This window comes from Harpegnathos saltator, unplaced genomic scaffold (genome assembly GCF_003227715.2).
Source record: "Harpegnathos saltator strain DR-91 unplaced genomic scaffold, Hsal_v8.6 scaffold122, whole genome shotgun sequence".
In the NCBI taxonomy this organism is placed as follows: Eukaryota; Metazoa; Arthropoda; class Insecta; order Hymenoptera; family Formicidae; genus Harpegnathos; species Harpegnathos saltator.
Window position 1 is genome coordinate 134,387 of NW_020229898.1, and position 22,873 is coordinate 157,259.

Consider the following 22,873-nt stretch of genomic DNA (forward strand, 5'->3'; position numbering starts at 1 on the left):
GCCGAAGCCGCGGAAAAATTGCGACGGGAGCGTGAAATGTTGGAGCGCGAAAGGCAGCGCGAGGAGAAAATGATGGAATGGGTTTGTGGATTTTCTCGATGACCGAATTTTTTGGACGTGCGCACAACCGAATATCTGAATTTATTTCATACGTTTTCCGTGAACATGAATGTTTGAAACGCCCTTATCGATGGAAAGCGATTACTAAAATTCACGCACGGCAAACAAACTTACTGATTATCTCAATCTGCCGTTTGGCGTTTTGATCGATCGAAAGATGAAGGAGCAAAAGAGCGTGCAAAGAATAAGGCGCGTTCAACGATTCGCGCGAATCTGTTGTTAGCTCATTTCGTTGATTTCGCCGCGTGTTACTACAGGCGCGTGTTGATCACACGGACGACTTAATCGCCGTCCGCNCCGCGGATCTTTACGTCGAGAGCTTCTCCCCCAGGATACCGATCGTCGTCGACGACGTGGTTGCTCGCGTCGGAACGCAATGACCGCGCAATACGGTCAGGATCGAACATCTCAAGAAGCGCGCGTTAGAAGGGAATAAAAATTTATCAGCTCGATTATGCGCTTGTGCTTCCTCGTAAAGCACCAAGTATTTCATTGAACGACATCGTCGCGATTGCACCTTCTACTTTGGCACCTTTACGTAAGAATCGAAACTCCGACGATCCGCGAACGCGATCGAGAGAAAGGAAAAGCGCCTTTCGCGACTAACTCGGGGATCTCGAAGAACGAACGCGCGCGCGCGACTGTGGCGTCGCGACGTCGCCGATACGTATTGCTTCTTCGTACGCGGTCGTAATACTGGCTTTCGGGATGTCGAGAACGTTCGTTTCCAATGAAGATAAAGAAAACCCCCGCTTCGTTAGCACGCACAATGAAAGGTCGATGATTGTCCGTCCCTAAACGCGAAATTCTTTGTGCATAATCGAAGGATCGCTATAATAATATATAATGCTTCACGATATAGCGTGTCTACGATCACGATTGTAGTTTATTTAACTGAGCATGCTAAGTCCCAAGCTCCGTCACCGGAGTTCGATATTAACTCTGTAATTTACATCCTAGTCGTTTATTAATTGCCTTAGTCGATTAATTCATTTACTGGCTCTATTCTCCTCACGATGTGGATTCGATATATGATGCTCTAGACTAGTTGAGCTGGACTTACTTAAACGTACGAAAAACGAGAAACGAGAAAAAAGAAAGAGGAAAGAAGCGGAGAGGAGGAAAGAGGATAAAAGGGAAGGAAGGATAAGAAGGGGTGGGGAGGGAGAGAGAAGAAACAGTGGATAGTCGAGCGAGTGGAAATTGGCTAGAAACGGAGGAGCACAGATTACACGTGTAAACAATACTCGTCTCGTCGCGCCGCGATCTCGGCCGCGCAACAAGCGCGGATCCTGGCCGCGTCGCGAAGTCGCGAAGCGATCGTCGGGGGCAAGTGCGACGTTTACGTCAACCCCCCCTCCCCCCACCCCCGCTCCTCATCCGCGTCCGACGCGACGCTTCCGTAAGCTTCGGACGTAGCGCGAATCCGATTGTCGCGCGGCCGCCACTTTCGATCGTCCTTTTTGCCAGGCGAGGCGATCGCCTCGCGATCGCCCGACGTGCGACGAGAGAGACGAGTCGCCGAAAGTCGAAAGAAGTCTCGCGGGAGAGACAGCACCGTGAGAGATCGCGCACGATCGCTCTAGACCGTTCTCGAGAGCCGTCGAGATGTCGCCGGCGTCGCGATCGCTCGGCTCGCGATTAAGCGCTTAAACTAACGAACGAATTGCTTTATAACTTCTCCTCGTCGATCTATTATACTTCTCTTTTCCCTAGTTGCTGCCCGCCCGGCCGGCCGTGCGCAACACACCACGGCACGGGCCGGCTCGCGGCGCGGCTCTTCAGGTCCCAAATGTAAGAAAATATCATCGTCGTCCATCTCCTCTCCCTGTCTGTCTCGTCTAGGATCACTCGGGATCAGGATCGATTGCCGAGGATCGCTGCTGCGGCTCTGGCGCTTCGTTCTGTCGCGTCGCGACGCGTCGCGGCGGCAGCGCCTAGACGGTCCTCCTTCGTCTCCTTCTCTTCTTCCTCTTTCTCCACCTACTCCTACTTCTACGGCTCTCTTCATCAGTGCCTCTTCATGTGCAGCGACAGGTGATCGCTCCGCGAAAACGATCGCTGACAGAGATGGCACTTGAACGGCTTTTGGCCCGTGTGCTTGCGATAGTGCCGCGTTAGCTCGTCCGATCGTGCGAATTTCCACGTACAGCCCTCCCACGTGCACTGGTACGGCTTCTCGCCTGCAACAGATCGGCGAAGAGCGAAAGCGGATTAGTATTTATTCGACTTGAGCCAAGAAGCCAAGAAGCGGACTTGGTTTACAATTATTAACTTATTCCGCACATATTCATCCTTCCATCCTTTTCTCCACTCACTCATACTCTTAACCTACCTATCTGCACTAGGAAAAAAATTTAGTGTCTCTAACAAAACTGTTTAGTTGAAGCATTTTTTTCATAGCAACCAAATATCTTGTTTTATATAACAAAATATATTTAGTTGTCTCAACTAAACTTTGTTCTCTGAACCAAACGACTTTGTTCTTAGACTTTATACATAAGAATTAACCATTTTAGTAATTTCATCCATAAAAATTACATAATAACGAATAAATTACATAATAATGGATACTCTTTTGTCTTTCTGTGCACTACAATTTAGATTTTATATATTAAGAAAAAATTATAGTGTTTTTAACAAAATTCATTTAGTTAAAGCTTTTTGGTTACTATAACAAAAGTATTACGTTATACGAACAAGCCGCAATCAAACAAGATATTTGTTTGCAGGAACCAAACAGTTTTGTTGGGCATATTTTAACCGAATTATTTTGTTGTTACAACAAAATTTTGGTTCACGCAACAATATATTTTTCCTAGTGTAATCTTAATCTTAATTTATTTACCACAAATTACCACAGTTCGTCTCCTATCCCAAAATTCCCTTATTTTTACTTTCTTTCAACTTCTTTCCTTTTTCTCGCCATAATTTCTTTAATATTTTCCCTTTCTCCTCGTCTAACTCGTCATTCCATATTCTTTTTAATCTATCTTCCTCGTTCTTTCCTAATTCTACAAACCATCCCTTAATCTTCCTACACTCTCTGATGTAATGTTCCACTGTATCCCAACCTTCTATACAAAACACACATTTTCTGTATTCCTCTTTCAGCCAATATTTGTTCCCTTCCTCCATGTTACCACATCTTAATCCAGCTAAGGCTTTTACTTCTTCCTTGTTATCTACCCTACTCAAATTATCCTTTAACAAATACCTAATATTCCCCTCCCTAACCATTATCAAGAGGCACATCGTGTCTATATTACGCGAAACTGCGAGTTGAAACGAGGTGAGATATTCATATCTCAGCAATGGCTAAACCGATCGAGTTTTTTCCCAGTCCCAATCGATTCGGCCTTAAAAAATAAGAAGAAAAGTGTCCTTGTGTTTTTTGTGTACGTTGTCTCTAAGTGTAGATATCTTAAGATAAAGTTCAAATCACGGACAATTTCGATTCAGTAAGAAAATAAAAAACGCTAGACCGCAGAGGAGAGGGGATTGTGCATCTCATTTTTCCGACACCAGAGGCGTTACGAGCGCGCTGAAGAAGCAGCGAGTGCGAGTGAATAAACGATAGAGAGTAAGAGAGAGAAGAATATTACTAGAATACAGGAGTAGAAATGTGCGAGAAAGAGAAAGAGAGCGAGAGAGCGAGAGAGAGAGAGAGAGAGAGAGAAGCCAAGATTTTTTCCATTAAATATTTTTTATTGCATTGCTATAATAACACATAAAATAACCATAAAACTCAGTTTTCTAGTAAATAATGAAGACACTGTTTTTGAAATATCAGACTGTGTATCATTGGGAGTTTTCGATACATTAATCTTCAGATTGCAAATCGCTCTCATTTGCAGAATTAATGTTGAGTAGAGTTTTTCAGTTGACGCTATTGTTTTGTTATATCATTATTTTGTAGAACAGTTTTGTAGAGTTTTATTTATAGTATTACAATAGAAGAATTTATTGTTAGAGGTATAAGTTTTACTTGTACAAACTTATTACTTGTATAACGAAAATAATAAATTACATTGCTCAAAGATACACGCTCAGGTGCGGTACGATGCACAGTACTAAAAACATAAATATTGCCGTTTATCTTGAATAAAGAATTAATTATATTGTAATCATATATATATGTTAAGTTTCTCAGTTGGCGTTACTATTTTAATATATCATTTCTTTTGCAAAGTAGAACAGTGTTGTAGAGTTTTATTATAGTTCTAAGTTTTACTTGTAAAATTTTATGTTACATATATAACTTGAAAAAAAATAATTTGAAATTCCTAAAAATAACACAATATGTGTTGCGCGTGTACTTGGCGCCTCTTTTTACCTTTTTGTTTAAAAAGGTAAGTTTTATACAACTTTACGGGTTCTCTGAAGCCCTATCTACAATCAATCATATGTCGGCGTCGGATGTCGGAAGACAGAGTCAATAAGAAAATCCAATAAGAAAATTTATTTTCCGAAAACGAGTTTTCCTCATTGGACCACTGACTACCTTCCGACATCCGATTTCAACATACGACGTATTGTAGAACCGGCATTAGACACGTCCCGGCGGGATAAGGTCGCGCGACTTTGAAAACAATATGTTTATAAATATGCAACTGCCGCGATCGCCTCCATTATTGTTGATGCCGCGGCGGCGGACGGATCGGCGGATTGCTGCGCGTAATAATTTCCGAATTTTCACGCTCGATCACAGTGTACGCGCGCGTGTAACGTGTAATATTCGTGCGTGTGTGTGTATGTGCGGTGCGTGACGATCCGGAGCATCTCGAGCAATAGCAGTGTTTCATGATCTTTAAAGGTAAACTTTCATTGGTTAACTTGGTTAAGTTGAAGAAGCTAATTTGTAGTTTCGAGTCTTCGTACTCTTGATGCGGGGCGCATTTATCGCTGTAATACTGATGAGGAAACTCGCTTTTTGTTACAGATCTGCTGGAGTTTGCGGCCACGCGATAACTGAGGTTACCGGGACGCAGTTTCGACGGACGCCGATGCCGCACCGGAGGATCCGGTTCGGGCCGAGCAGAGTCGGCTTGAAGGTGAGATTCATCGATTGTTTCTTCTTGATTCATTGCGATCGAAAACCGAGCGATTGGAATAAAAGCCATTGAATTACGATGGCAAAGGGGGAACGTTCGTAACTGCGCGCGCGCTTCCGCAAACTGAACTCAACCTAACCTAATTTTTAACCTAATAGTTTAATTAACGAAACTATATTTTTTGTTACAGATCCGCAGCAGAACGCGGCTGACTCTGTCTGCTGTGTATCGGTGAGTCAGAGAAGAAAAGACATTTTTATGGTGATGGATGTTTGCAATATCTCGAGAAAATCAATGCGATTTAATTATACTTTTTTCACACGTTGCTCGAAATAATCAGGAGATCGAGTCTTTCAATGACCGTATTATACAACAGAATCTTTAAGATAATGATATATATTTCTCTCTTTTATATTTACTCTGAATCATTAAAAGATACAGATATAAATGCTTTAGTTTATTATATTGAAATCAAGATATGGAATTATTTGCTGCGATTCAATCAATATAACTCCTGCTTTGAGTAGTGTATAATGTTAAAATTTGACCAGAATTGCGCCATCGCACGTGAAATTCACCATTATTGCTCTTATTCGGCTTGATAAATTTTATGTCTGTCGAGTTTATCAATTTTCTACATTTTTCATGTCAGAACCGATAATATTTCATTTGAAATTACTGATAAATTCGGTACGCGCGTTTATTTACATTACAACTTAGTCCTTAACAAGACGTGCGTTTCTTTCGAATTACCGTTCGCGAAACAAAACATTTTCGTTTTTTCTCTCTTGTCTAAACATCGTAATTTTCATTCGCGATTGATTCTACGTGAATCGCGTCTCACGTATACATTCTCGGAACGTTGCAATTTATCGTGTTTACTTCTTTTTGGGATAAAAATCGCATTGGTTTTCGACCAGAGATAATAAAAAATAGTGCGCGACAATATGCGTTCATATCTAGCTTAATAAAAATGTGAATTGCGAGAAGCACTGTTTGCTTCCTCTCTGATCACTGCGGAAATATTTATTCTGCGAAAACTTATACGCGGAACCTTGAGAGTGATAATCGATAAGATATATATTTGACGAGTACAAAATCATATTGATTGCACTGAAGCTGGCTTCTTTTTGCAACACTTTATACGAATATTAATTTGATATTTTGTGCATAATATTTATGCGCAGTGTCAATTTAAGAAAATTTAACGAATCATTGCTACGACAGTCTCTTCCTCGATACACCGATATATTTTTTCTCATGCTCGTGCTTCGGCTTCGAGCTAGCGAAAATATTAGCGACCGCGTTCCTCGTCAGTGTGACCTCGGCGATGTTTACACCTCGGCAGGCGCAATCCCGTGCTCGTTGTTTACGCCCGATAATTTTCAACATGCCCATTTCTTTCCGCGAAGGCGCGTTTTAATTAACCGGGCTAGATAGTATCCCAATAAAGAGAACTGCAGTTCTGACAGTTCTTATCGCATCCCGTACCATCTGATTTTACGTCAGCGCCAATGACAATTGAGTTGGTATAACTTTGTTTAATATGAAATGTCAGAAAATATATCAGGTTCTTGCTGATCTTGCCAGAAAAGTTCTTGCTGATGCTTTGTTGGTCACAATCCTAGAAATTTTTATAGTTACTAACTAATGTGTGTGTATATAATTCGTGTGTGTGCATATAACAATATATAACTCAAACTATAAAATATATCTCTTGTGTCATTCAATTGTTACATTCAGAGCAGTAAACATCAATCTGTGTGTATTTTTTACCCACTTAATATAGCTATCCAAAAATAAATTATTCGTGCGCGTTTATTATGCGAGTTCAAACGTTGTTCCAACGCGTCAGAAGTTTGTCGAAGTATTGATATGGCATTCAGAGAAAATGTAGTGAAGGAAGGAACTGCTCGTTACGGATTTCAAAAGTTTGCTTCAGACGATGAGAGCCTTGAAGATGCATCCCGACCTGAAAGACCATTTTCTTTAAATAACGAGGGTCTGAAGACTACAATCGAGACGAATTCAAAATTAACTTGCGGAGAGCTTGAAAGATAGTGAAATTATTTAACATTAGTTATTTCATTTTTCACAGAAAAAACAGCAAAAACTTTTCTGGATACCTAATAGATAATAACTTGCCGATAAATTTACGGTACATAGATATATAACAAAATGATATAATATTCCATATTGGCGTGATGGCGACAACACAATATAAGTTAATACATCATCGTGTCCAAAAACTTTTTGCTTTCGACGTTACTTTTTCATAAGCATTTTTCATAAACAAAATTTCGTAAAGCGTTTGCCGCAACTAAAGAATCAGCTTTAATGGACGGATTACTACCATATCGATAACTTATCAATTACCGGAAACTTTTCTCGCAAAGGAGGAAAGAGAGCAGCGGTGAGATCGTACGAGAAAGTGTGAATGCGGCAAAATCCTCGCACCTCTGTGACGAGACGTATAACGCGAATATGTGAGTCAACCGTTCTCCTTTAGTCTGAGAGATACTTTAAACACACAGCAAACTTCCTCAATGAGGAAAAGCTCGTGCAATTCGCGTCACCGTGTATAGTGCATGTTGTTAAGCACCGTCACTTTCCATTGAGCTTCCCATACTTAATTCTCCATTTATTATCCGCTGGACTCTTGCTTCCCGCGTGACAAATTCTTTCCATTTCTTGCGTTGCTTTTTAGCCCCCTCTCGACTCCTCAAGCCACACTTTCCCTATGGAACAGCTGTAAATGCATCGCTGCATTATTCATTTTACCGGACTTTTAAGTATTGCTCTTTCTGCCACGTTTTGACCGAAAACATGACTCCCCGCCGATAATAACGATTCCTGAGATCCATCCTTCTGCTTCAAATGCGAAAAATTATACCGATATATACTGATGTCCTTATACCGAAAGCGGATTAGTAAAATGTCGATGCCGCAGACCGCTAGACTTCCTGCCGATTTTCGCGCGAGTCTCATATACCGACTCATGGCCGACGGGAATCGTTGCAATGCGAACGTTTCACTCATAACCGAATTATTAAGCGCTTCAACGGGGCAACCTGCGCGAAATGACGATTTCACAGCGCAGCGAAACCGAGCAGAACACGGTTCGGAAGCGGATCGCGAGGCGGTTTGACGTAATCGCCATCAAGTTCAGCCGCTTCGTGCAGCGCGGGACGAAGACGGAATCGAGCGTTACGATCAGATGGTCGGTTCGCGATCCCATTAACCGCGCCGCTAAAAAAGCTGGCTAATGGGCCGGCCACGGATGCAGCGGACGGAGGCGACGACGTGCCGTCTCCAGGCCCGATCTCGTGGAAACCGCCGCGCGGTTTGATCGATATATTTACGTCCGCGTCCGCGGACCCCTCCGCCGCCGCCGCTGCCGCCGGCTCCCAGCCACAGGTCGTAAGTCACAGCGGGTCAAGGCGCGAGGAGTGTTATTACCAGCGGGGGTTTGGGCGGAACGGATCGACGCTTGATCCTTAATTCGGTATTTGCCCTTGCAAATGGCCGCTGTTAAAGCCACGGACGGGACAATTATCGCGTCGTGGGGCGTGAGCCGCCCTCCGAGCGCGGGACGGAGAGTCCTGGAGTACGCGCATTTATTATTACGCATTAGGGACGATTAATCTTTATAAATTGGACGTTTTAATTACCGCGGCGCGCGCAGGGAAATCGCCAAGATCGCCAAGATCGCCCCGTGAGCTCGCCGTGAGCACCGCCCGGGGGCTCGCTCCCCTCTCTTCGGGGGATCTCGAATCTCCTTGACGCGGCGAATTTTTCATGCAGTGTGTATTATATTCACTCCCTGAAGAAGGAGGATTGTTCTTCACCGCAGGCGATCGCGCTCGTCCGCTCCGTCAGAGCGACGAAGACGTCACGCTCACGCGGTATCCGCAGAAAAAACGCATTCGCAGATGGCGTGTCACGTTGTCCATAACAACCGCGAGTGCGTGAGAGAAAGTGAGAGAGAGAGAGAGAGAGAGAGAGAGAGAGAGAGAGAGAGAGAGAAAGAGAGAGAGGAAACGAGAACGGAAAAGCCGAGAAGAAGGGAAAGAAGCCAGCCGCCAGAGAATATTAACGCCACCTTTTTGACAGTAACCGCGGGGCTAATTACCGAACGGTAATTAATGAGGCAACTCGCGTTCCCCTGAAAGCCGGTGTAATTAGACGCGGCGGCGGCGGCAGGTTGTTTTCTCGCTTGATCCGCGATCGGTCGGAGAGGATCGAGAGAGAGAGAGAGAGAGAGAGCCTCTCTCGATGCGCGGCGCGGAGCCGGATGATCGAAGACATCCACGCTCTCTCGGCGGTGGATCTGAATCGGCCGGTTTAGCGTGACTCGACTTCGCCCAATGGGCGAATATCATTGCGCAATGCGCCGACGATACAGCGTGTACGACTAATGGCGGGGAAGGAGTGCGCGGCCGTTTGCGTAATCATGAATAATTAGTCCATTTACGAGACCGCGCGAGCGCGAGCGCGTACGTAATCGGCGGCCGCGACGGGCAAAAGCCGAACGAGAGCGCATCGCATTAGTCGCCTCCTCTTTCGTCACCGTCCCCTCTTTCTATCCTCCCTGTTATTCATGTATTTCGATCGCGTTTTTGCGCGCGCGCGAGCCGCACGTTTATTGCGCGTAGCCGCAGATTAACATCACGTTAATCTCGCCCGCGCCGCGACGCGATCGCGTCAGCAACGCTCGTTCGTGTTGCAACGCGTGCACGAAAAGAGAGATCTCTCGCTGGTTTGTGCGGCTAAATGAGAGGATCAGATGCGAGGATTCGGTGAGGTATCTCCGTGAGGTACACCGCTGCCGCGAGAATTCGTCCGAGCGTTCAGCTGCGTGCGTCGAAACTCGGCTGGGATAACCGTGAAGGCGATTGGCTGGTGCGAGACTTCCTGGGAAGCTTCTTTTCGCGCTTCTACAATCGAATTTCCGTGCGGTCCCTGTTTTCCCGGGGAAACAATGGGGAGAGATCAATTGCTCTCTAGATTTTTCAGAGTGAAATGTCAGCCGGAGCGAGCGCAAAGTGGCGATATTTTCAGCCGAAGAGTAGACTGATCGTCCACTCGCTCGCGGATTCGGGGGATTCTTCATCTCGTAACAAAGTGCACTTTTCGTTCCGAGTGGTCGAGTCGGACACTTCCGCTCGAAATGGAAGAGTAAATCTTCCACGCGATCCACGGAAACATTCGCTCTCGTCGATCCCGAAATATTTACTCGTAGTTCGAGTCAGAATCCGCTGTAAGCTCGAGTGAAACATTCAACTCGTGCAATTTCCACACGAAGGCACCGCCGCCCGCTGCCGTTTTCCGCTCGTTTCAAGCGAGAAATTCAGAGAATGGACGAAATGGAGCACGAGAGAGAGAGAGAGAGAGAGAAAGGGGAGAGAGAGCGACGGGGTTAATCGCAACTAACGAGAACAATGCGGGCAGGTCGGGAAATCGTTAACCCAGCGCGGGTAATCGCAGCCTTCGGCATTAATGCATAAGCGCATTGTTAATAACAGGTCTGTCGTCGGCTAATCGAAGCACCAACGTTGGCCGTCGCTCGCGAAAAGATCCACAAAGTGGCGGCGGCGATCCATCGGCGTATCCCTCGATATGTACGGAACCGATCGACCGTCGTCTTGACTGGCTTGCGCCAAGGCTAATTCGCCTTAATTAATACGCGAGGTCTCACCAAACCTCCGCCTGTCTATCAAGGGTCACGCCAGCTGGCTGACATCGAGTCTATACGCCGATAATCGCGCGCAGTGATTCTCAGTCTCTCGCGATCGCTCATCCTTCACGGTCTTTCCGCGGCTCGCGCGTTTCGCAATTGCGAGCGATCCGCTCGCACGCGTTCTCGATTCACAGCAGGAACTTCGGCGAAACGGCCGCTTCTGCTTCCGAGATGATACGCGATCGGAATCAATAATATGGAATCAAGAACGTTATTTTCATCACAAGTTGTTTTCATTATGCACACTGAGAGAAAAGTATATGATATTTGGAACTATAGTGATATAGTAACTAAATTATAGTCCGAAATATCAGATTTATAGTAAGTATTACCATAATATCGGTAATAATTACGATATAGGCATAGTACCAACCATATAATATTTTTACTAAGAATTATAGTAAACTAAAATTATTGTATGGATACAAATATAAAATGGTAGGTAACCTGGTACTCTCTCTTTTATATAGTCAATATTACCAGAATATTTGCTAAATGATGACAGATGTAACTATATGAATATTAAATCTCACTATATTTGTGAATGAGAAATTACCATATATGTGGTAAAAGTAACTAAACTAAAATTATTTAAGACAATTATTGACTATATATTTGTGCTTATTCTACTATATTTTGCAGGTTTCCACGAACTATAAAAATATGGTTGACGCCAAAATGAACTATAAAATATAGTGAGATTATAGTTAATTCAACTATATTTTTCTATCAGTGTGATACGTCGACGAGGAAAAGGCTGTGACCGCAGGAAACGCAATAATTGTCCCCTTTCATTATAATTTACTGTTTATTTAAATGAGAACTTTGGGGCGACAGGCGCGGAATACATACATAATGCGCGCAGTACATCGCGCGCTACGCGATCGAAGGATTCGAGCGTGTCGTGAAGCGCGGCGTGTTTCCCACGCGCGTATCGCTCACGCTAATCGCGACTAAAGTCAATTGCGGGTAAACCTAAATTTAAATCGCCTCTCCCGCTGCCCTCTCCCGCCCTCCGTTTAATTACGCCTCGTTAAGGGTCTTGCGTCTGAAGCAAAATCGTGACTTGTGGAAAGCTCCGACGTGTGAGGGGGAGAGCGGAGCGGCGCGATACTTTTGAGAAGGAAAGCGGCTTGGCAACACTTCTTAACTCACGCGCGGAATCGTCCCGACGAGGAAATGCGATAATTAGAGATACCTGGTGGATACACATGTTGCCATACGATTTCTCACAGGTTAGATAAGGAATTTCATGTGTGCGTTAATGGACATAGGAATGGTCTCCCCCCTCCCTCTCTCTCTCTCTCTCTCTCTCTCTCTCTCTCTCTCTCGCCGGTATGATCGTGGAAGGGCGATTTACCGTGCGCAGCTCATAATGAGCTATGATTCTCTACCTGTAATGCAACTCTCGTTACACGCAACAACATCAGCATCACGTGAGCCTCCTCCCCCGTCCCTCTCCCCCGCCGTGGATATATTACAAGTGGCATTAGACTCTCTCATTGTTCCGTTACATCGCCGATGAGCCGCGTAATGTGAACAACGTTCATCACGATCTCCCGCGGGAGCAATTAATACCGCCGATCGTACCTCCTTCGACTCGCGACTTGCATCCTCCACCTTCCATTTTCCTTAATAAATCAGCTAATAGTAAAAAAAATAGCTAATAGTTAAAAATTATTAGTAGAAATTAATAAGAAAATTAGATATATCCATATCCATCTGTAACGCGTCCTCTACTCGAAATTTTATACAGCGTCGATCGGACGGAAAAAATTTCGCGGTAAAAATTACACGCGAATCGTATCTCTTTTTACAATATTTTTCCTAAAGCTGGACTGTGCGTTGGAGATTTGTGCAATTTTATTCTACAACTTCTTCAAAACCAAAAGCTGTCACATCACTAAATGATGACGTTTCTCTCTGCGATAAAATATACATGAAAATCTTTCCATAAATTAAACAAACAACTCTGCGCACTTAGCTCATGCAATGTATTATTATCAGTCGATGGGAATCAACGGGCGGGAATCTTTGGATCTCTCGTCATAAATCCATGGCCGATTCAAAGTAACAATTTCCATCGAGCGTAGCGCGTCGCCGCAGAGCCGGAGAAACGCCGCTCTCGTCTCGTCCAAGACCGAGTCGTTTTTTCCCGTCGCCACGTTGACACGAACTTGAGTTGCACAAAGTTCCCCGCAGTCACGAGTCGCGTCGTCGAGAGCGAATTAGCTGGCGGGCCCGTCGCTGCCCTCGAGCCGCCGGGACAATTTTACGCTCGCTCCTGCCGTTTGCTTCGCAACGACAGTCATGATCGTGCGATTTACGAACGAGTTACGCCGCGGAATCGTTGAAATGACGGTAATCAATGAATTGGCATTTCCCACATTCAGGGTACACCGGCGAATACCGCCATTCGCGCGTCCCCGTAAGGGTATCTCGATGGCCGCGGTAATGCCGCGGCGTTAGAATGATGGATAGGCGGCGGTTCGCCGCCGCGAGAGAGCCGAGTCGGCGTTGCGCGGTCGTTGAAACAATTATTAGTCGAGGCGAAGCGCGCGTACGACATACAAACGGCACGGGCTGTATGTCAAGAGCTGGCCTTTCCTATGCCAGCCAGACCCGATCACCGCGCCGAGGATTTCGTAAAACCGCCCGACATAACGGCACCCTAATGCGCGAAGCATGTCTCGATCTTTGCGAAGCGAGCCTCTGACCGTGGCAACCGACCGTGGAAGTACCGAGCGGAAACTAAAGCGACAGCACGAGCTGACGCGCGCGTGAATCTCGCAAAGACGGGGAACCAGAAGATCCCTGCGAAGGGCAATCACGAGTTTTCCGGAACGGTCATCGAAACCGCCGGCGAATCGGAAGAAACTTCTCGCGGTGGTTTCCGTATTTCTAATCTCTCATTTAATCCCCTACACTACGAAGAATTTGCTAATGAGACACACGTCTTGTCACTGACACGACGAAACGTATACTTTCCATGACGAAAACACGACAAAAGCCCCCCCCCCTCCCACCTGTGCCTATCAAGATCATTCAAAGACGTGCGCGCAAGCTCGCGGGCGAAACCGATGTGATGGGAAAGACCTCAGGAAGGCAGGATTCTCCTCCGGGTTGAGCACCGCGGTCGCGCCGCGTCTCTCGGTTGAACCATGGACCAGACAAAAGATCCTGGTTCTCACGACCACGCCCTCTCTCCCCGCCGTCGCCGGCCTCTCTAGACGGCGGCGCGATGCCTTCACGAAGGTGCCTATCCACCGGAAATTCCTGAAGCAGAGCCGCGCCGTGTATGCACGCGGTCAGGTACGGAACAGAACGGCGCGACCTCCTCCAAGTTCTCGTGACGCGGTAATAAATGGCCAGGGTGTATGCGCGAGGGCACCCTCGCGCCTACGAAACGGCTAAAAGTGCGAATTCCCGACGAGCGGACGGATGGACGGACGGAGGGCGCCTCTCGGCGACGCCTCGGGAACGGGATCGAATTTCCGCGAGGTCTCCGCGCTCGTGAATACTCACACACATACACACACCGGCCGTGCGAATGCCGGCGACCCCTGACCTCTGCGGGTCGCGGATCACGCGCGGCAAAAGTCCCGGCGCCGCGCCGACGCGCGTGTGCGCCGCTTATCTGTTATGCCGTGACGCGCGACGAGTCCGATGGGCGAGATCGCAGGGCGCGTCCGGACGCCGGCGACGCGACGGAATATCGCGGGGCGCGTTGTCGTTCTGAACTCTGCGACTCTGCATTCTGAGCTCTACACATTCAGAGCCCGCTCTACTCTCAACGAGAGCGAGAACGAGAGCGAGAGCGAGAGCAAGGGCGAGGACGAGGGCGAGAGAGAGAGAGCGACGGCGAGAGCGAGAGCGAGAGCGAGAGAGAGAGAGAGAGAGAGAGACTAATAGCGCGAGTTCTGATGGAATTCTACCTTTCTGCTTTCTGCTTCTTTCCCCACGTGTGAATCCTCCTTTATACGTCGCGCGTGCTCATAAAAAATAATACACGAAGCGTGCGGAGGAAAATATATATAAAAATCATACAAGATCTCTCTAAAGGGAAATAGGCTCGCACAATCGACGAGCACGCCCGACGGTAGGCATCGCGACGTAATCACGGGGGTACGTTTGTTTGCGAACATTACACGTCGCGTGCGTGCTGGTGAGAAATATACAAAGCATACAAAGTCCGTTCGGGTAGCTTTGGTCTCCGGAAAACGCGCTCGCGCTAACTATGGGACACTTGCGACGGTAATTCTCTGCGATCAAGCGGAATCGCGTATCCGCGTCGTGGAGGAACGATTGCCAAAAGCGCCTTTCTATTCTAATCGTACAATCGCGTCTCGAGTCGTCGACTCGTAAATCTCGCGGCGAGCGACTACCGGTTAGCGGCGTCCAATTTGAGCACCTCGCTCGAGAGGAGCGCACCGTCTCGCCGTGCTCTCTCTTTTTCTCTGCCTCTCTCTCTCTCTCTCTCTCTCTCTCTCTCTCTCTCTCGTAGGTACCGAAGGAATGCTCGATGACTAATGATTTACCGCCGAGTACTTGACCCAGCCGGGCGACAGGTCGTTAACTACCGGCCGTGCGTTCGAGTTAAACGTTATTATTACATCGGACCGTGCGGGGGGAGGGAAAAGAGACCTCGCGGTGATGTTCGATAGCGAGCGGTCGACTTGACGCGGAGACACGGGGACGACGACGCCGAACTACACGCGGCGAGGTTTCTTCTTCTTCTATAGGGAGAAACTGATGTCTTTTGGGTGCGTACTATCGCAGAAACGACCGAGATAGCGTTCGCGATACGATAGCGTCATTGTGACGTTGAATCCACACATTCGAAGGTGAATTCGAAAGGGTCAGCGCGTTAAAATGACGAAGCGCGATCGTTCCGACGATCGCTGACGCACACGCGTGAGTCACGATCGCGCGTCGACAATGTAGCGCGTTTGTTTCTCGAATCGATTGATTTATTCGATCTTGATTAGCTTTTCCAATGAGGCTTCAATAAGGTACCCCCGTAGCCTCTCTCTCTCTCTCTCTCTCTCTGTCTCTCTCTCTCTCTGCCGATCGCGTACGGATGCCGAGAGATTTATGACGCGACGATACTATGTAATTTAACGAACTTTTCTATTTTCGCCATTTTTAGCGGCGTACTCGATGCGGAGAGATACCTTTCGTATGACCGAGTCGCTCTTTGCGTTTTGCTTATTTTATACGAGGAGATGAATTTCCCACGATACACATACGACCCGGATAACCAGAGGAAGGCTTGCCATACCCGAGACGAGAACGTTACTTTTTTTTTTTCGGAAAAATCACGACTGGCTGAAAAATTCGAATGTTGAAAACGGTGAACATTGACGCAATATTAATACGCGCTCGTAAAAAAAAAAAAAAAAAAAAAAAAAATAAATAAGGATCATACAGGGCGCAGAAAAATGCAGCCGAGTTCTTTCGACAGTCGGCATCAATCCGTCTATTTGAAATTGCTTCTGTCGGATTTTCCTTATCGTTCAAGTCGAATCGTACTTTCAGCGATCTTGAACGTCGGTACTTTCGCATCGTTTAGTTTAACTGATTTAATTTAGTTTAACTTAATTTAATTCAATAGTCAGCCGTTACCGGCACCGGCTGGAAGCCGCGCACTCGCTCCGATCAACTTACCGGTGTGGGTCCTCTTGTGCGCCTTGAGGTGCGAGCTCTTCGTGTAAACCTTGTCGCAGCCGGGTACATCGCATCTGTGAACCTTGCGTCTCTTCAGCGCGTCACCGCACTCGCTGTCGACACCCAAACCACCGCCGTTTCCGCCGACGCCGGCGTTTCCTCTACCACCCAGTCCGATGCCGGTCGCTAGCGTCGGGCGTTTGTGGAACACGCTGTAATTAGACGGTTAATCCCCCGCGAGCGGTTAAATGGCATGTTTACATTGAACAAACGTGAGAGATGGTAGACAGCCGCGCGCGGTGGTACCAGCAAGTCACTCTGATATTACTGCATCCGGACGGATGCACGATTTCCTCCAGACGATCTTCCTCGCGTAGAAAGCCGAGCATCCGAGCGAGTGAATACGGTGGTGGCTGATACGCGTACTTGAAAAATTAAATACGCAAACTGAGTACACACGAGTACTCAATTTTCCAAGTGTGTACGACGCCACGAGTCGCCACCGCGTAAAAATTGTTCCGCACATTCGTTCTGTGCTCCGCGAATTTTGGAGATAAAAAGGCGCCCGAAGAACTCGCTCGATCCGGTCGGAGACGGCGAGTTAACGTCATTGGAAACGAGAAGATCGGAAACGCGAGGTGATATTCCGCTGGAAGAAGTCGAGAGCGATTTATAAAACGGCATAACGCGACGCACCGCGAATTGTGAAGGACTCGGAAGGCCTGGGATCGCGTGTCTTTTTTGCGCCCGATAGCTCATAACTATACACCATGCACTCGCGATGACATTGATTGCGACGGGCATACGGGCATACGAGCGACAAGAAATTCGACGCTCGAGAGCGCCGGTCGTTGCCAATTTTAATTCCGATATGGACGAGAGAGACATCTTCATCGGGCTCGTTTTGCGCCGTGCATCGACTCGATCGTGTGTCCCGCGGTAGATGTGATCTCTCACTCTCTTCTCTCTTTCTCAAGACGCGCGATTAAAGCGCGTTATCACGAATTGTTAAAATTTCGAAAACTAACTTTCATATGTTTCCGTTATCCCTTGAGTCTAAATTTCCAACTCGATGCTTTTTCTCTCGTCTTCAAACGCAATTTTATTTTCGTACTGGTGTATCCGTAGAAAATCATCTTCCTGACGTCCTGAGTATTCTATGCGAGCGATAACACCATTTTGCATTGACAAAAGAATATAGCCAAAAATTTCAAATTACACTTTTGGCCAAAGCGATGTGATAATTGGATAGACTCGACACCGGCGGAGCGAAAAGTACTCCGTTAATCGCGATGCTTCGTTGGATACACGAGAATAATTTCATTGTAATAACAAATGACGTCTTATTTGCAATGTAAAGTAGTCGGTCGCGAGTCGCGAAGGAGTACCTTCTTACGAACGCACGAAAAACTGAGCGATCCTGCGAAAGCGCAGCAGACCGATCCGATCCGATCGACCGACCGATCGATCGATCGATCGATCGGCCGGTCGGTCGCTGGAAACAAGAAAGGCGTATCGGTCCGGCTCGATCAATCTCAACTTGACACACTGAATTCTGGCGGGGCTTGTTTTTCCGCGATAGCCGTACGTGATATCGATATAGATCTCGGCTCGCGTTTCTTAGCGCACGCCGTATTAGTACCGGTCAATTTGACGCGGCGCAAAAATATTCGCGAATAAAGGCGAGAGGCAAACACCGACGACAGACGACCCGGAGCGACAGCGTCGGCTCGCGAAAACCTACAAGTGAGAAAAAGCGAGCACACCCGAGCGATCTGGAGCCGCCGTCGATTTCGCGCGGAATGAGGTAACGACGAATCGAAGCGCGACCCGCTCATTCGATCTCACTGTCTCGTGACTTTTTTTCTCAAACAATAATACAATTATAAGCGCGCTGCAATTCTTCCGTCATCGTCGCGGCTCGCGGCCGCGTGAGGCCGCGTTATTCGACGCTTGGCTCTATTTATATCTCGCATAAATTCGTCGAGCCGTAAATAACGGAGCGCGATACCGATCTACGATCTACGTGGCAGCTGGATCGCGACCGCCTGGATTTTGAAGTCGGCTCGATAAAACCGCGTCCCACGGTCGCGCCGTATTTCATCGAGGCCGCAGTGCGAGGCCTCGCACCGTTCGCGCTATAAACGCGCACGGTACGGCGCGTTGTGCCCGACTGTACTGACGTAAATCCGTTTGCAGACGCGGTAATCCGGCTCGCGCCGCTCTACCTTGATCCGCTCTTCACGGAGGAGAGCCGAGAGAGGAGCGTTGTCTCTTTGTTGCTCGCTCGCCCGCGCGAGTTTCTCTGTCGCGATGTAAACGCCATCAGCGAAAATCAGATATTCTCCGCTGCGAATGACTATCTCTCTCTTCTCTCTCTCTCTCTCTCTCTCTCTCTCTCTCTCCTTCTCTCTCGCAAACTTTTCCAACTGTGCCATACACGTCACAGTCCGTTAACCTGATGTTAGCGGATGGAAAATTACACGTCGACCGGCCACGTGGCGCGCAAACGCGTGTTTGTCGCGATGCATTTTACATGAAAAAAAAAAAGAAAAGAAAACGCTACTAGATCAACAGGTAAAAATACGCGCTCGCCGGTAGTTATTACTTTGTCGCGGTTGACACCGGTTGATAAATCCTAGTTTAAGAACAAACAAAAGAATGAAACGCGCCGATAGGGTATATCTGAGCGACGTCGCTCACATGGCGGATATAGCGCGCGAGTATAGCAAGGGTATAGCACGGCTCACAGGCTTGGGAGAAAGAAAACGAGAGAGAGAGAGAGAGAGAGAGAGAGAGAGAGGAGAGGAGAGGGCGGGAGAGGTTTTCGAGCTGAAGCACAACTCGAAAATGAGACTCGCGAGCTGCTGCTTCGATGACGGCGCGATAGGAAAAAGTTAGAGGCGCGACACGTGGTCGTATCGCCGCGGGTAAATCGCGCCGTCGTAAATCCGACGAGCCGATGAATAGACAAGAGAAGAGCGGCTGGAAGGTATACTTGTCGTGAAGTATTACCGCGAGCAGTTCGTCGCGGAGGAGTCCCAACCGCAGGGGGTGCGCGCTGACATGCGGGTACCGGTACCCGCGCGAAGGTACTCGTGTTTGCGCGCTCGGACGTGGACGCGCGTACACGCGCGGAGAGAGATAGAAACGCGAGAGCATGCGCGAGAGAGCGTGCGGCCGAGGGAGACGGCTGGAAATTTATATCGGACGCGCGCTTCCCAGTCGCGTTTCTTCGTCGTCGTGAACGCTGAAGACGCTGAACGAAACGGGACGCTGGATAACGCTGGATAGTCGCGGGACGAGCCGTGTAATTACGGTCGACGAGCGAACGAGCATCGCTGGGAATTTATGATTTTCGCGTCGAAACAGCCTAGATCGTGATTATCGCGACGTGAGCTACGTGATCGATGGCGCTTGACAATTCGGATAATTACATTTGCCGAGCGAATGTACGAAATTAATCGTCCAATTTTCCTGCACCGTGCGTACGTCGTTTTCGCGTTCTCCGCCCTCTTCCGCAAATCCCGTTTCTACTCGCGATTGGACCCACGAACCGAGGTTCGCGTGCCGGCTCCGGGAGGATGACGCTCCGGTGATCCGCAGGACGAGCGTGGTGGATCGCCGTCACGCTAATTGATCGAAAGCGGCGAGTCGAGAGATTACCTACGCGCGTGCTCGAGCAAAGAAATCGTGACGTGACGGGACGTGTAAGATGAGGTTTGTTAGCGTGCGCCGGGTGTCACGAGATTAGGTACTACGTACTTTCCTCGTACCCCCGGGTCGAGGCTGCTCTCTGTCGCGGGAGGTGCACCGGGCTGCCCGGACACAATGGAGAACGACAGTCGCGAGCTCGCGCGCGGCGAAGGGAGCGAATTAAACGAGATTTACGGAGCCCGCCGCACGATCTCGTCCTATTAACCCTGGACGTGCTTATACATTCGATGAAATATGGCAGTGCGCGCGAACCGTCGAACCTGTATACATTGTGTGTGTGTGTGTGTGTGTGTAACCGCCGATATCCAGCTGTTTCCGAGCGATTCCGCGGCGATAATAAAGTCAGCCTTCGCTTCGTACTTCGCGGCGAGCCCGACTCGCGCAGTTAGTCTTCACCTCGCGCCTCTTCGTCGTCACTCGCGCTTCAACGTGTTCGCATTTATTTATAGGTGTTTACGCAACGCTTGGCGGAGAGCGAGAGAGAGAGAGAGAGAGAGAGAGAGAGAGAGAGAGAGAGAGAGAGAGAGAGAGAGAGAGAGAGAGAGAGAAAGAGAGAAAGAGAGAAAGAAGGAACAGCGCAATTAGTCAACGACGCGATGCTCTCGTCGTCGTTCTTCCCCAAAGAAAAGAGTATGCACTTTGTAGTTGCGATTTACCTCGTTTCCCTCACCCGTTAATAAGCGAACTTTTAACGGCTTGAGTAACTAACGTCTGTCGTCGTGCGATCGCCGATACGCGCGTGTACGAGAGAACAAAGCGATTTCTTCGATCGCGGCGCTCGCCGGAGACGTCGTCGTCGTCGTCGTCGTTGTCGTCGGCAGGACGTTAAATTATTCTCGCATTGTCCGTCCGCGAGGGTTAAGCCTGGCTCGGCGCGATCGCGCCGCGCCGACGGCGATATCAATTGTCAATTAATCATTAACTTTTATTCTCTCTCTCTCTCTCTCTCTCTCTCTCTCTCTCTCTCTCTCTCTCTCTCTCTCTCTCTCTCTCTCTCTCTCTCTCTCTCTCTCTCTACACGCCCGGCTCTCTCGGTCGCACAGCGCGTCCAGCCTCCGACTTTCGAGAACGCTCACCCGCGTCGTTTCTCTTCTCTCCTTCTCTACCTACCTACCTCTCTCTCTCTCTCTCTCTCTCTCTCCCTCGCACGCGCACGCTCTTACGCAACGCGAGAGACACGCATGAGCGAGGACGCAACAGGTGAATAATACTTACAAAGACGCTTCCTTTATCCTCTGCAACGCGAGGAGGGCCGCCGACGAGGAAACGAAGACAGAATCGGGCGGCTCCATCACTCGCACCGACACGTCCCGCTCCCTCTCCCGCTCCCGCCGATCCCTGTCGCGTTCTCGTTCTCGTTCTCTCTCCCGATCCCGCGTCTCCCTCTCCCTGATCCCGGGCTCTCGCTCCCTCTCGGAGGGCTGGCATTCCCTCTCGTTCTCGCGGCTCCTCTCGCGCACCCTCTCGCGCTCGCGCTCTCGGTTCCTCTCCCGGCTCCGGTCTCGATCGTGATCTCTGTCCCACGCTGTTTCGCCCAACGACACTGCAAAAAGAAATCAAACGCTCGTCATACTCCCTCTCGCTCCGTCGTCACGCTCCGTTTATCTGCACATTCGTCGCCCGGCGACGCGGCGTCTCGGTATCGGGAATAGGGATGCCGATTTTTCTTCAAACAGATCGATTTAAAGGTCGATTCGAATCACGGAGAAAAAAATCGATCTTTAAAAAATCGGCTTGTAAAGAATCGATTTCAGAAAATCGATCTGAATCGGTATGCATGTAGAGTGAACCACTCATTAAAGTATATCATCTGTCAAATTTCTACACTCTAAAGTAGACCTCGTGTAATTCATATAAAGTTTAATATGAATTAAAGAAATTAAATAGATGGTACTCTATTGGTTGTGTTGTGTGTGTGTGTGTGTGTGTGTGTGTGTGTGGCCAGAACAAGATAGAAAAAGATCTTTAAATCTTTATGTTAAGGATTTAATTAGTTTGATTAAACGTCAATCAAGGGTTTTAACGTTCTAAATATTATTAAATAAGAAATCACGTTTACTATTATATACATATGCATATATATACAATGTATACTATTATATGGAGTGGCTGTAATTGGTTGGCGCATTCTGTTCCGCTGAAAATTTCCGTCCATGGAACATCGGCTTAAAGGCAACGTAATGTGCATTGTGCAGCCATTGAGTGAACTCAAATGTTACAAGTAAAAGAATTAAAAGAAAAAAAAAAAACTATATTATTAGTAGAAATCGTGAAAAAATCGTGTTGGCGATTTTCAGAACTTACAGATCGATCCTTGAATCGATTTAGTTCCAGAAAATCAATTTGAAATCGATCTTTTAGGTTCGGATTAATCGACCTTCGATTAAATCGATTTAAAATCGGCATCCCTAATCGGGAATCGTCCGCGGAGCGATCGCCTCGGCGCAGCCGAGGACGTCGTGGCAGCATCTCTGCGCGCAGAAATTTCAATTAATATTCGTAACGGCGCGGGCGGCGCAGCCCGCCGATAAATGATGTCGGGGAAAGACTCGGTCATCGATAAAACGTGTCGATC

The 22,873-nt window shown here is 47.8% G+C and overlaps 1 protein-coding gene across 1 annotated transcript; it reads right to left on the reverse strand.

Moving 5' to 3' along the window:
- Positions 1-415: 415 nt before the first annotated feature.
- On the reverse strand, positions 416-21,908 carry LOC105187689 (Krueppel-like factor 6). The gene is made up of 3 exons (XM_025306105.1): positions 21,514-21,908; positions 16,582-16,793; positions 416-2,303 (listed from the first exon to the last, which is right to left on the reverse strand). The coding sequence occupies exons 1-3, from the start codon at positions 21,588-21,590 to the stop codon at positions 2,131-2,133; spliced, it is 462 nt and encodes a 153-aa protein (XP_025161890.1). The 5' UTR covers positions 21,591-21,908; the 3' UTR covers positions 416-2,130.
- Between the last annotated feature and the right edge of the window lie 965 nt (positions 21,909-22,873).